At 49.5% G+C, this 14,346-nt stretch overlaps 2 protein-coding genes across 2 annotated transcripts; one reads left to right on the top strand and one right to left on the bottom strand.

Annotated features, from left to right (window-relative positions):
• The first annotated feature begins 349 nt into the window (after positions 1-349).
• Positions 350-5,827, top strand: yif1b (Yip1 interacting factor homolog B (S. cerevisiae)). The gene is made up of 8 exons (XM_047035690.1): positions 350-501; positions 1,580-1,821; positions 2,129-2,233; positions 2,526-2,604; positions 2,713-2,770; positions 3,218-3,373; positions 3,555-3,648; positions 4,608-5,827. Exons 1-8 carry the CDS (start codon positions 465-467, stop codon positions 4,761-4,763), a joined length of 927 nt encoding a protein of 308 aa, XP_046891646.1. The 5' UTR covers positions 350-464; the 3' UTR covers positions 4,764-5,827.
• A 1,514-nt stretch (positions 5,828-7,341) lies between these two features.
• Positions 7,342-10,696, bottom strand: LOC124477681 (mRNA decay activator protein ZFP36L1). Its single transcript, XM_047035634.1, is given in 3 exon segments — positions 7,342-9,798; positions 9,800-10,114; positions 10,505-10,696. Coding segments are annotated over 3 exon segments (1,275 nt in total). The 5' UTR covers positions 10,559-10,696; the 3' UTR covers positions 7,342-8,892.
• Positions 10,697-14,346: the final 3,650 nt, after the last annotated feature.

A 14,346-nucleotide genomic window follows, 5' to 3' on the forward strand; every position in this document is an offset into this window, starting at 1 on the left:
TAAACTTAATTTCTGATTATTCAGTACAGAGCACCATGATTCACTTTGCAACACTGCCATCATGGGGATAATAGTAAACATTGCAACGTTACTGCACACGTCGCAAGACATTTGAGTGCGTACCCCGGCCAGTAATATGATGTACACATTATGTTTTTCAGATTGACTGGTAGGGGCTTTTAACTCTAGAACTCAAAACAACTATCAACTCGGCAGAAAACTTCCCTCCGTATGCCTGGGCCTCGTCGTTCATTCAAAACGTTTTCTATGGCTCTGAGCTAGACATACTTACATAGTCATACTTACATAGTCAGTGTTGCCAGTATCAGAGAGGGGTAGGGGGCGGTAACGGCATCCGCTCTACTGTTTCCGGTCCGAGGCCGTATCCGTCCATTCATTTGGTTGTGGCCAGTTATCTACTAGCTAGCTAGGTAACATAACGTGTCGGTGTTTTATCCTAGTGAATGGATTACACGTCAACACAGAGTGGGTTCAAACAGCGTAAGTTACGTAGCTATGCAGTTTGTTGTGGTATAAAAACGTCAGACTGTCTTTGCCCAGATAAAGGCAACACAATTTATGTTAGTGCTAAGCTCATTTAAACCGTATCGTAGTAGCTACTGTACTGTACGCTAGCTACTGTAGCTAGCTCTAAATATTCACGTAACAACTAACTACACACTAGCTGACACCGGCAGACCCGTTATTTAGCGTCCACATTTATCGGTAGCACTAGGTAGCTCGCTAACGTAAGCACGAAATTAGTAGTAGTCAGTTTAAGATGTTCTCATCTTTAGTAGTGCCAGTTTGAGGGTTTGAGAATTTTTAAGTGAATGTTTTCTATGTTAACTTAAACTAGCGATGCTAACGTGTTCTCGTCTTGGGGGAATGACAGCTCACTCAATTGATCTGGAGTTTGATATTTAGGGAGACACACCTTCCTTTGTTTTTATTTCGTTTTGTATTCATAATTGGTGATTTCCTTGTACTTCTCTCTGAATGCATGGAGCTGATTTACCCCATCTCTTTGAGTTAGAGGACATGTCGTTTGACTTTCTTTACAGAAGGGCTTTCGAGTAAAATAGCAGCTTGACTACTGTAGCGTTTTTTCTCAGATCGGGTTTGAGTTTCTTCTGCTACCACAACTCAAGTTAAATGTAACCCTACTGTTATCTTCAATCTAACATTATTGATCCAGTAGGAGTTCTTACAATCCAGACAAAAATGTTTTGTGTTTTTATTGTCGACTACCTTAATATCAATTTTAATAAAACACAACCACCCTTCCCCTTTAAAACATCCAGAATACCTAAACCCCGACCATGGAAACATTTGCAAATAACCATAACAAATATCTCACTGATTGACCTAACATGGTTATTCTAAAGCAGAGGAAATGTCCATGTCATTGTGACCTCAATTACATCTTAAACAAATGTAATCTACCCTCTCTCTACCTTCCATCTCTCATCCCCCCTTCTTTCCTTCAACTCTCTCATCCATCTCTTCTCCCCACTTCTTTTATTTACCACTCCCTTCTTCTCCACCTCTCGTCTCTTTCACCTCTCCCCTCCCACAGAGCCTAAGATGAGACAGAGGAACACAGTGGAGGGCCCAGACCCCATGTTTGAGGACACCAGTGCAGCACCAGGCCGAGGCCCAGGGCTGGCGGCCCAGCCTGGGGGCTACAGGGGCCAGGACGCCGGGCTTGGAGCCGGGGCCTACCCTGGGCAGACCCTGCTGTCAGACCCCATGTCTAACCTTGCCATGGCTTACGGTAGCAGTCTGGCCAGCCAGGGAAGGGAGATCGTGGACAAGAACGTAAGCTTTCACTCGTCTGCTCCGGTGCTTGGTTAGTGGAACTGGGGCCAAATCTGACTGTGCATTCCAAGTTCCATTCCAAGTGTCCTGTGAATAACATAATAACAATGTTATCATTTAGCCTAGCTGACACTTCTATCGAATGCCATGTTCTATCTATCAATTTTAGAATGTTATTGTTTTTTTGGAGTAGCCCAGTTAGGCTCTCCAAGAAATAACCCCCTCTCTCTCCACTTCTTTCTCTCTCCCTCCCTCTCTCCCTCCCTCTCTCCCTCCCTCTCTCTCTCCCTCCATCCCTCCCTCCCAGCTGGACCGCTTCCTGCCTGTGTCCAGGCTGAAGTACTACTTTGCAGTGGACACCGTCTACGTGGGCAAGAAGCTGGGCCTGCTCGTCTTCCCCTACATGCACCAGGTAGCGCACAGCCACGGGGCCAGCTAACTTTGTCTATTGTTTATAGCACACAGCCACCAGGAACCACTTCATGTTTTCATTAAACCACTGGTTGAATGCAAACCATGTGTTGTGGGGGCATGTGCTTTTTCTACCTGGTGAGAGTCTAAATGCTCCCAGTGTTTTCTTTTCAGTTCCAGTTTATTGTCAAATGCACCCAACAAAGTTATTTCCAATGCCATGCTTGATATCTCTGAAGTAGACGAGAGAGAACGAGATATAATGAACCCCACCATGTGTTTGTGTTGTTTAGAACTGGGAGGTGAGCTACCAGCAGGACACCCCTGTAGCCCCCAGGTTTGACATCAACGCCCCTGACCTCTACATCCCAGGTAACCCTTCGCCTCTCGTTCCTCCCCCGCAGCCATTGTCCACGCCTTACGTTTTCTTTTCCCCTCCTGCAACCATGGGAGATCTTACATTGTGTTTGTCTCCTGCAGCTATGGGATTTATCACCTACGTGCTGGTGGCTGGCTTGGCTCTTGGAACTCAGAACAGGTAAGTGATCTTGGGATCAAGTGTGTATGAGAGTCAGACAGGTGTGTATGACAGACAGACAGTTGGGTGAGACACAGACTGGTGTGTATGAGAGATAAGACAGGTGTGTGAGACAGACAGGTGTGTGAGACAGACAGGTGTGTATGAGAGACAGACAGGTGTGTATGAGAGACAGACAGGTGTGTATGAGAGACAGACAGGTGTGTATGAGTCAGATGTATGTACAGACATCAGGGGCAGCTGTAGAAGAACACACTTGCTCACCCTTACTCATCCTAACTCCGACTTCCTCTCTCTCCCCTTCCACCCATCTCTCGCCCGTCTACCTACCTCACCACCTCTCCCTGCATTTGTTCCCTTCCTTCCTGCAACCCTTATCTGCCCTCTACCCACCCCTCCGTCCGTCCCGCCTCACCCTCCACCCCTCCCGGCCTCACCCTCCGCCAGGTTCTCTCCAGAGATCCTGGGCATGCAGGCCAGCTCAGCCCTGGTGTGGCTCATCATGGAGGTGTTGGCCGTCCTGCTCAGCCTCTACCTGGTCACCGTCAACACAGACCTCACCACCATCGACCTGGTGGCCTTCTCCGGATACAAATACGTCGGGTGAGGGGGAAGGATGGGAGGGGAGGGGAGTGGAGTGGAGTGGAGGAGAGGAGGGGAGAGACGACCACCGATGGACAAGGACAGACGTCCTGGGCTTCCATCCTGAGAGCTCTGGTCTGAAGCTGGTTTGTGGTGTGTGTCGATGGTGTCGTGAGCGGAGCTCGTGCTGTGTGTGTTGCAGGATGATCGTGGGCGTGGTGGCGGGCCTGCTGTTTGGCCGGACAGGATATTACCTCACGCTGCTCTGGTGCTGCGTCTCCATCTTCGTCTTCATGGTGAGACGCAGGACGACAGGGTACTTCCTGTCTGTCTCTCTCCCAGCTGTCCTGGGGCCTCCGTCTGACTCTGGGCTCTGGCCTGTCTGTCTGTCTGTCTGTCTGTCTGTCTGTCTGTCTGTCTGTCTCTTTCTCGGACCACATCTGTCTGACTGGCAGGAGATGTGTGGTTGTATGGGTGGGTGTCTTGTCTGTCTTTCTGACCCCTGTCTGCCTGTCTCACCCCCTGTCTGTCTCTCTGCCGGTCTTACCCAGGGTTGGAAAGTAGCAGCTATCATATGCAGGGGATTTTGCTCAACCTAGCAGGCATGGTGGCGGGTATCTCAAAGGAGCAAATGTAAACAAATCATGCAAATGCAGTATCACCTCAGGTCAAGCAGCCTGTAGGCTAAAGGCCCAAAGTAGCGATCGTCAGCTAAACCGCTTGTCTGTCACCGGGGCCAGGTAGCACGCCACACAGAGGCAGGTGTGTCGAGCGTTTGGCGGGGGATCTGTGGGTTGTATGTCACCGTGGTGACAGCTTGTGCTTTGGTCAACATCTGCAGAGAGGAAAAGTGTCATAGCAAAACTCTGCACAGTCATGTCAGTTTGCCCTCTACTTGTTTGCGATGTAGTTAATTAACTACAAGATTACAGCTGAGCTGGCCAGATAGCTAGCTGAACTGTGGGGAAAGTCTAGGATCTCTGGCGATCCAGGCTGCTGGTCTCTCTGTCTCACCCCCTGTCTGTATCGCTGTCTCACCCTGTCTGTCTCTCTCTGTCTCACCCCCTGTCTCTCTCTTTCTCTCACCCCCTGTCTGTCTCTCTCTTTCTCTCACCCCCTGTCTGTCTCTCTCTGTCTTACCCCCTGTCTCTCTCTGTCTCACCCCGTCTCTCTCTCTCTCACCCCGTCTGTCTCTCTCTGTCTCACCTCCTGTCTGGCTCTGTTGGTGTCATCCTGTCTCTCCCTCCCTCTCCAGATCCGTACGTTGCGTCTGAAGCTCCTGTCCGAGGCAGCAGCTGAAGGCGTCCTGGTCCGAGGAGCCCGGAACCAGCTGAGGATGTACCTCACCATGTCCATAGCCGGAGCCCAGCCCATCTTCATGTACTGGCTCACCTACCACCTGGTCCGGTAGGGCCACAACCAGGAAGCACCAGCACCGCGGCCTGAATCCTGACCTGGGAGCAGAGGAGGGGAAGGGGGGAGGGGTAGGGGTGACCTCTGACCTCTGTTGAGAGGTCAGCATAAGGGGCAGGGGTGATGGTTAGGAGTTGCTAACGGTTAAGGATTCGATTTGATTGAAGGGTTTACAGTGGTTATCGCCTCAGATGCTCTCAGTGGGGTTGTCCCATGTGACTGCCTTCTACAAGACTCACCAGAATGTTCTTCAACCCCCCCCCCCCCAGTCCTCCTACAGAAATACAGTAACCACCTCCACACTCATTGACTTGCACAGCTTATACAGAATCACAGAAAAAGAGCGTATTTAGGCCAAGGTAGGTTTCTGTCTCCCAGCACAAACTGAACAGTGGCCTCGTCGACTGAACAGTCTTTTTGTATCGTTCTTTCTACGTATTTGTCCAGATAATGATACGCCAGTGATTGGTCTTCTCATGTGTTTGGATACTGTGTAATTCTTTGTAAGGATGTGTTTGTAAGTATGCGTTTGTTAAGAAGCTTGTGTGTTCATCTGGGAAGCTTCGGCTGAGCCAGGGATGGAAGACGCAAAGCAAACCGTCGGCGTCCGTCCAGTCCACTCCACAAAGGCTCATGTCATGGCCCAGCTTTTGATGAAAACAGCATTTTACATCTGTTGGCCAGCCTAGCTCTGTAGTCAGTCAGGCTTAGGCCTGTTCGAAAACCGGAAGCATTCGAAGACCGTTGTGTACGGAGCAGAACACATCGAGGCATCCCACAGTAACGTCTCACTGTCTCCATTAATGTCTTGCCAAGGCCAAGCCAGAGAAACAGGAAGTGGAGGCATGGGAAGATATGGTGTGACAAGTGAAGCTGTGTTTTGATATGTGAAACGCGACATGGGATCTTAAGACGTGATGGACGTTGATGTGCTGCTGCTTCGGTCTGCACACTCTCATCTCAAGATGGGTCTATACGACTACTGGTGTAGGCCTATCATGTTTTTAGTCATTAATCATATTTAATATCGTCAAACCAGAAATAAAATATATTGTAATGGTATGTCAGTGTTGTGCTCTTTATAACATGGATTTTGCCACCATGGGTGCTGGGTAGCTAATTGATGACAATATCATAAAAAACATTTTTTTAATGTGTTATTTAATAGCATGTTTGGTCAAAAAAGAGCAGAGAGAAAGTGAGAGACAGTAAGCCTCACCTTCAAGGCCAGAAGAGGAGGTCGTGGCCAGTTCAATGTGTACCTGACAGGATGTGATGTCATTCTCAAGTCCTGTGTGTGTTCCTGCAAGCATGTTTTCTGAAATGATTTTGACATCAAATATCTTCTCAGAAGAGTTAGCTGCAAACGGGACCCGCAGGCTTGTCCAAGTATCTTGATATTGGCCGCATTCCCCGGATTCGTTAAGAAGCTCTTAAGCGCTAAGAGCTTCTTAAAAAGCGTTACAAGAGCGCTCCTAAGAAGCTTTTGGCGCTAAGAGCTTCTTAACGAATCTGAGAAACGCGGCCATTGATGGTATTGTGAACATGTGAACAACATGCAGTGTTAATGTGTGACCACTAGGAGGCAGAGCAGCTCCTCAGGTGAGACGAGCAGCTGGGGATAGAGTGTTTAACATTGTCAGACTTAACTGTGTTTTTAGTGGCTTTTCATACTCCCCAATCACCTTCATAACGGTACCCATACAATATGCAGCGAATCACAAAGTGCTCATGTTCGTGGCTCATGTCATTGCTTCAAATAATCCGTTTTTTAAAGTATTTGAAATATGCAAATCACTTTTTCTCTCACTCGCTCTCTCTTTCTCTCCGTCTGTCTAAGCACACACAAAATACAGAACTCTCCTCCTCCTTCCCCTCCATCTCCTCATCTTCCTCCTCCTCCTCCCTCCATCTCCTGGTAAACAGTTGGGACATTAAGCCTCTATAGTAAACCCAGGCCAGCCCCCCTGACTCCATGCTAATCAACCTCGCCCATTTCCATGGTCCACATTACCATACAGATGTTGCTAAGAATGAGCGAGCAGCTTCACAAAGGGCCTGCTCTGAGAGGTGTGGCTCTTGTTTCATATCTCCCAGCAGCCCTCTCAAACACCCCCCCTCCCTCTGACCCCCCCCTCACACACACACACCCCTGGCCCCTAGAAACCAGCAGCTAGCTATTGTCTGCCTCTCTTCAGCTGTGGGATGTCTTCAGTGTGCTTACAACAGAATGCCGGGACAAAGATGAACAATGCTCACACACACACACACACAAACCCCCTCAACTTCTGTTCCCTTCTGTCTGTGTGTGTGAGAGAGACCCAGTAATGGATGGAAATCAGTCACAAGTATCATGTGCTTCATTATGCAGTCAGGTCACTTTTGTTCCAGCATCTGTTGCAAAGTTTGGTTTCTTTTTGGACTAAAACCCTCCGAACCGTGAAAATGCATGTGGCTTGATAATCTAAAGTGGCTCATCTTGAAGAAACTGTGGAAAGGAAATTATGCATCGACTAATCATAATCTAAATTCTACTTAAAGAAAAGAAAAGAGAAAAACATGAGTTGTTTCCCTTTTTTAAGATTTTGTTTTATTTTTAACCAAACGGGAAAAATATATTAAGATACAAACTGGGATTTTACATCCCATGGAATGTAAACAATGCACTTAAATTATATAAAAACAAAACGATATAAAACCAACACAACATAGTTTTTGCTTAAAAAACAAAACAAATAAATAAGTATTTAAGTTAACAAATGCAAAGCCTCGTTTGTTAGTTTGCAGTCACAGTTAAGGCCCAAGTCCAGACAACTCTAGTCCTTCCTAGTTGAACAGCAGATACGACCCACCCAGCTCATGGCTCACTAAAAGGCAGGTCTTCTGTAAGTTCCAAAGGTTAAAAACAACCATAACAAAACATACACAGTAGTTCATTGATTTCACAAGCCTCTTCAATTGTTTGCGTGCAGGAGACCAAGCTCATAAAACTCATTACATGGTCATTCAGGAAACTCGAATCAAACAAACAACCAGCAAAGATACTAAAACGTACGTCGGCAATCACAAGTCTATCAGGAGGCATGATGGGAGAGAAACCAACCATAACAACAGAATGACCTTTGAACCCCCAGTGGGAGCATGTGATGGGCTGCCTGGCTGAGAATAAGAGGAAGGAATGAAAAAAAGAAAGACAAGAAAGGGAGTTTGACCTCCCTTCTCTCCCTCATCCCCCCGTACCCCCCCCCCCCCCAACTCCTTCCTGGGCCACTGACCAGCTGTCTTACGCTATCCAACAAGAGCGAGGAGTATTGATTGAATGAGAAGTATTGATTGAACAGGCTAACTTAATAACAGTATCACTCTCGCTGGCATCGTAACACTCCTCTGCAGATAGTTTCATATTAGAACCGTAAAGCTACAAAATAGCTCAATAGCAAGGCGGACTGGAAGCACAGTAAAGAACATTCTCCTGCATGGCATCCCAAATGCTTTACACAATCAATACACAAAATGACTGCAGAACACACAAAAGGGAATAAATTACTACAAACTGGTTAGACTAGCGATTTATAATACTGGGAGTTCAGTCGCCTTTAAAAAAGGCTACTTCCTGCGTGCAGTACATCAGGGGGAGGGGGCCGTGGAGAAGTCTATGTTCAGCTTTGGTTACACACTAGAGGCTATTCAGCTACAGGAGGAACCAGTGGAGTGTGTCCATGCGGACGTCACATCTACACACTTCTGCAAATAGAAACCATGGTTAATCCCATAATACCTGACACCTTATAAAACATATTATAATAAAGATCAAATCATGGGTACAGAAAATTCCTACATGGAACTCTCTCATCATCTAGGCTACATTGTGAATTTAGGGCCAGACAAAGCCCCTTTAGAATCTAACACGGGTATACAACAGTATACATGGGGTTCTGATCATCAACATTAACGTGGGGCCGGAACTTTACAAGACACAGAGCAGAGCTACACCTGCAGAGTAGGAATGCAATATGCACAAAGTTAGTCAGACGGACGGTCCGACAAGCAGTCTGAAAGTCGAGCGGACAGTCAGAAAGTCCGACAGGCAGTCAGGAAGTCAGTCGGGTGGACTGGACTAACCGGCCTCAGTCGTCCGAGACGGACAGGCGGCTGAAGATGGGCAGGCGGCGTCCCTCGAAGCTGGGCGACTCGGATCCGCTGAGGCTGCTGGAGCTGCTGTAGCCCTCCAGGTCGGTGAGGGACTCGGCCGAGGAGCAGCGGTGGAGCACGGGGAGGCATGGGAAGGAGAAGGCCTGGCGCTGGCTCTGCTGGCTCTGCTGGTTCTGGTGGTTCTGGAGCTGAATATGACACTTCTGGGCCACCTGGACCACCGGCCCCCCACACACGGCCTGGCACTTTGAGGAGGAGTCAGTGAGGGCGTAGAAGCGTGGCGTGCCGGGCATGTCCCCCCCCAGGTCCGAGGAGAAAGGGTAGGCCTGTCTGAAGGCCGCCGGCTCAGGCAGGAGGGGGGAGAGGAGCTCAGGGCTCCCCGTGGAGGGAGGGGGGGACACGGAGGAGGCCCGGGAGAACAGCAGGGGGTCCTGGAGGGGCTGGAACCCGGTCAGCAGCTGGGGTCGGAAGGCCGGAGAGGAGGAGGAGGAGGAGAAGCCGGCAAAGCTGATGCTCTGGCGGAGCAGCTGGGGCCGCTCTCTGGCCCGGGGGTGCTGGGAACCCGGGGGAGAGTCCTGCTCCTCGTTGTTGTGGACGAAGTGGCAGCGGGAGCCGTAGGGGCAGAAGCCGATGGTGTGGAAGGTGCGGCACGGCTCCGTCTTGTACTTGGGGTGGCGGCTCAGGCCTCGCACCTCGTCCATGCCGTGGGCGAACTGGCACTTGGAGCCGTACTTGCAAGTCCCGCTCTCCTCGTACGTGCGGCACAGTTCCGTCTTGTAGCGTGTGGAGAGGGGAGGGGTGGGGGCGGGGGTCAGGCACTTGGAGGAGGACAGGAAGCCAGTGCTGAGGCTCAGGCCTGGCGGGGGCATCAGGGGCGGGGGGGGTGGGGAGCTGGTGTTCGCGCGAGCCCAGGCTGCCGACGTTGCCCTCGATCATACTGACAGAACGGTCCACGCGGAACGGAATGTGGTTCAGAGACGAACGCGGCAGCTGTTGCTGGAACTCCCGGCTCCACTGTTGGTTTCCGGAGCTGAGAGGCCAGCCAGTGGGCTCAGCAACGGGCTCCACGCTGCCGTTGTTGAACTTGGAGTTGGGGAGAGTTACCGGACACAGCGAGTGCCTGCGCTGGAAACCCACGACGCGCTGTCTCTGCGTGTTGACTGGAAGGCCATCTGTCATGTCCAGACCGTGGAAATTCTATCACATAAGAAGACAGCAGAGGGTCACATTCCATGGTCGATGAGCTAAACCTCTCCACATCAATGAAATTTAGATAACACAAAACCGATAGAAAAATATCGCCACAAGTTGACTGTTTGCAGCTTGTTTTTACGCACGGGTTGGTGAGATTTAAGACCAAGGAACAAACTTTTGTGAAACGGTAAAACACATTTCTTAAAATAGTCTTCTTGTTTAAATGTTGTCAAGAAACGTTATCAATGTGACATAAAACAAAGCTTTGGTTACTCATGCATAAAAAATACGTTGTAAAACCAACAAAACAGTCTGTATTAGCCTACGGCATAATCGCTTGATAAAAGTAAACTTTTCTACCGTCTAACCGATCAATATCAAATAGATTTTTACCTTGCAAAACTCCTCGTCCAGCTCCAAAAAAGGGGTCAGGAAATTGGAAGGCATGGTGTCTATGCCTGTGTAATAGGTCCGATGCGGTGGAGAATCGGTTGAGAGAGTAGAGAGACGCTCAAAAGAAGCGCTTCTAAACTTTCCTCACCATCTGCCGGAATCTGTATAAGTAGTTGGGGAAGCCTGGCTCCTCCCCCTGGGTGACGATGCGTGTCTTGCGCGGAGGTTGACCCCTCTTGTAGTAATGGGGTCTCTTGAATGAGTTCTCTCTCCCTCTCTCTCTCCCCCCCCCCCCCCCCCCTCTCTCTCTCTCTCTCTCTCTCTCTCTCTCTCTCTCTCTCTCTCTCTCTCTCTCTCTCTCTTTGATCACAATGGGCCCCTGGAAAAAAAAGTTCTGACTGAATCTGTGCTAGTGGGGAAAACCCAACTCCAAAGTTACACCAGCAGGCCTCACTGTCATGTGAGTTAGGTAGATCACATGTGATTACAACAACATGATATTCCTATACAAAACGTATATATCTCTGTAAAAATGCTTATTGAAACATGCTCAAAGACAATCTCCAGTTCAGTATAACCACTTTGTGTATGAGTGGCCCATCCTACAGGACTGACAGGATGTTGTGGGTTATTTGATATTTGAAAAGGACTCCGTTGTCATTGTGCGTCCCAGCCTGCAGGGGGGGGGAGAACAAAGACTCCACAGAGATGATGTTGGTTCAGAGATTCACTTGTAAATGTGGAGCCAGAGCAGCAACAAGAGTCCCACCCTCAACTCCACTGGCCTGCATTGTATGGTGAGCCAAGTCGTTTGGGAGGGATGTGTGTGTGTGGGGGGGGGGGGGGGGGGGAGTGGTGGGGGGGAGGGCAGGGGGGTTGCGTGTGCGTGAGTCTGTGTGTAGTTGTGTGTGTGTGTCGGGGGTAGGGCTGTGAGAGAAAAGAGCAGTTTAACAGTGAGAAGTTTGGAGATCAAGTGACGTTGCTGGAATTGTCTTCTGAAGATGGCCGAGGATTGCCGACGATTGTTCAACCGATCATCCATACCCCCGTTCATCCATTCATCCAGTCATCCAGTCATCCCTTCATCCGCTCACCTGTTCAGTCCTTCATCCCTTCTCCCATTCATCCTTTTATCCCTTCATCCATTCACCTGTGGAGAGAACATCAGCCCTCCGCTCACCAGGTCAGCTACCAGACTGCACCGTGTCCAGCCTCCAGTTAGCGGCACACCCAAGGCCAACCAGTTCAGTAGGAGCTGTTGTGACGTGTTGAATCTAATGTGGTATTAAGGAGTGGACTCACGTGTTGCTCACCATGCCTGAACCCTTCAGCCTGGAGTTGGATGTTTACATTTCCCCTGGAGCAATGCCCCCCTCTCTCTCTTCATTGGTTTAACCAGAGGGGGTTCCTCATGGATGTACCTATGAACATTTAGGACCGATGAAGACTGTGTCTCTGACTGTCTCACCCTGAGGTCAAAGAAGTGGCAGCGTTATTGAGCAGCTTCTTATCTTCACTTTGTCTTTTTTCATTCTCTGGAAGTACACTTAAAAGGGACTTATTTTGTAGATTCACATACGTATTGACAACCAGCATATCCAGCATGTAAGTATGTTTGTACTCATACCTTCTAAGTACACTTTAAGGATTTTTTTTTTCTGGGCCAAGTATTGTTTCACTAGTCCCTCTGGATAGAAACAGTCAACACTGACTGTCTAAACACTTCAAACCCCAGCTCGGTCTTATCATGGCTCGGAGGGTAAACCAACACACACAAATGTACACAAAAACCTAAGATAGCTCCAGAATGAGAGAGACAGAACGAGAGAGATAGAAAGAGAGACAGATAGAGAGAGAAAGACCGAGCGAGACAAAGAGAGAGAGGAGTAGAATTGTAGACGTGTGTGTAACACAAGTGGTTTTGCGACGGTCTCAGTATGTTGCATGGACGCTGTTGCTTCATACTTCAACGCTCACTCATTCAACACGTTATCCTCCCCTTCCCCCCCACTCCCCACCCCCCTTCTCCCTTTCTCTGCAGGGCCATGCCACTGTTCCACCAATTATCCATGAGCTATGGTCTTCACCGTGGCAACAGGGCCCCCAGCCCTCAGAGTCCTCACTGGGAGGGACTGGCGTGATCACACTGAGACTGCGAGCAGGCCTCCTGCACACTCACTGCTGAGGCCTGGGTGAGGGACCAGGATCTGGGGAAGAGACCAGGGTCTGGGGAAGAGACCAGGGTCTGGGGAAGAGACCAGGGCCTGGGTGAGGGACCAGGGTCTGGGGAAGAGACCAGGGTCTGGGTGAGGGACCAGGGTCTGGGGAAGAGACCAGGGTCTGGGGAAGAGACCAGGGTCTGGGGAAGAGACCAGGGTCTGGGGAAGAGACCAGGGTCTGGGGAAGAGACCAGGGCCTGGGTGAGGGACCAGGGTCTGGGGAAGAGACCAGGGTCTGGGGAAGAGACCAGGGTCTGGGGAAGAGACCAGGGTCTGGGTCTGGGGAGAACTGGGTCCGGGGAAGGAGACCCGGCCTTGGGTGAGAGACCGGGGCTTGGGTGGGGGACTGCCAGCATGCCAGCCCCCTTGCAGATTCCTCCACAGCTATAGATGACAACCAGGGAGGAGGGGGTTGGAGGGGGGGTCATGGAGATGAGCTGGTCGTTGGGGTGGAGGGGTAGAGTGGGGGATTGGTAACTAGGATGAGAAAAAAGTAGAGGGAGGGGAGAAGAGGTGGAGAGAGGAAGGGGTGGATCATTCATGTCAATGATCAGACAAGGAGGCCTCACTGATGGAACCTTGAACAAAACAGTCAGGGGAGAGAGCTCTGACCGTAGACATACACTAATAACACACACACACATGCACATAGAGACTCTAATAACACACACACACATTAACAACACACACACATGGACTAAGATGTCCATGAGTCCATGCTTCAGGATCCAGGTACCATTTACCTCTGTGTATTCATCTTGCACTTCTCTGCAACCAAACTCATAAGCGTTCAATGGTGACACACACACACACACACACACATACATACACACACACATACATACACTGCCTTAAAATAACATTAACAGCTGCTCAAGAGACTGGATGCTTTAACACCCAACAACACTTCTCACATTCACCCCCTGCCTAAACCAGACATTCTGCGTGTGTGTGTAAGTGCGTGTCTATGTATACATCTGTGTGTGTGTGTGTGTATACTTTTGTGTGCATGTATATGACAGTCTGGGCATTGTAAGCCCCAGACACAGTTTGAACACAGTGCCCTAACAAACATCCACCAAGCCACACACAGACAGCAGTTGGAGAGCAGTTGGCAGGACGTTTGGTAGGCCGGATTGGGGTTGTAAAAAGAGGGCATTAGGAGCTGTCGCTTTGTACGGAGAGATCTTAGGACTGGGGTTTCTGGAGCTTTCTGTTTGTTATTTTTATAAAGGTTTGAACCTCATATGTAGATACAGTCACACAGACTTACAATTCTAAATATTCCATGCGTAAAGTACAGCAGACATCCAGCCTCAGAATTGAAAAGTTCCTAGTGTTTTTCAGTGGTCGAGGGACTGAAAGCAGAACTGAGGCAGGGTACATTATGGGACATCCAGAACACTCACTTCCTGGAAGCAGGCTGGTCATGTCCTGGCGGGAAACTGGGGGAGGAATCCTCTGCTTGCTGGACGCTTTTGTTGCCTGTGTGTGACTGTGTGTGTATGTGTGTGTTTGTGTGTGTAAGTGTGTGTGTGTGTGTAACTGTGTGTGTAACTGTGTGTGTGTCACCCCGGCACCAGACCTCTTTTCGGCTCTTGTCCAAACACATTCCAGCGAGGC

The sequence above is a fragment of the Hypomesus transpacificus genome, chromosome 15 (genome assembly GCF_021917145.1).
Source record: "Hypomesus transpacificus isolate Combined female chromosome 15, fHypTra1, whole genome shotgun sequence".
Taxonomy (NCBI): domain Eukaryota; kingdom Metazoa; phylum Chordata; class Actinopteri; order Osmeriformes; family Osmeridae; genus Hypomesus; species Hypomesus transpacificus.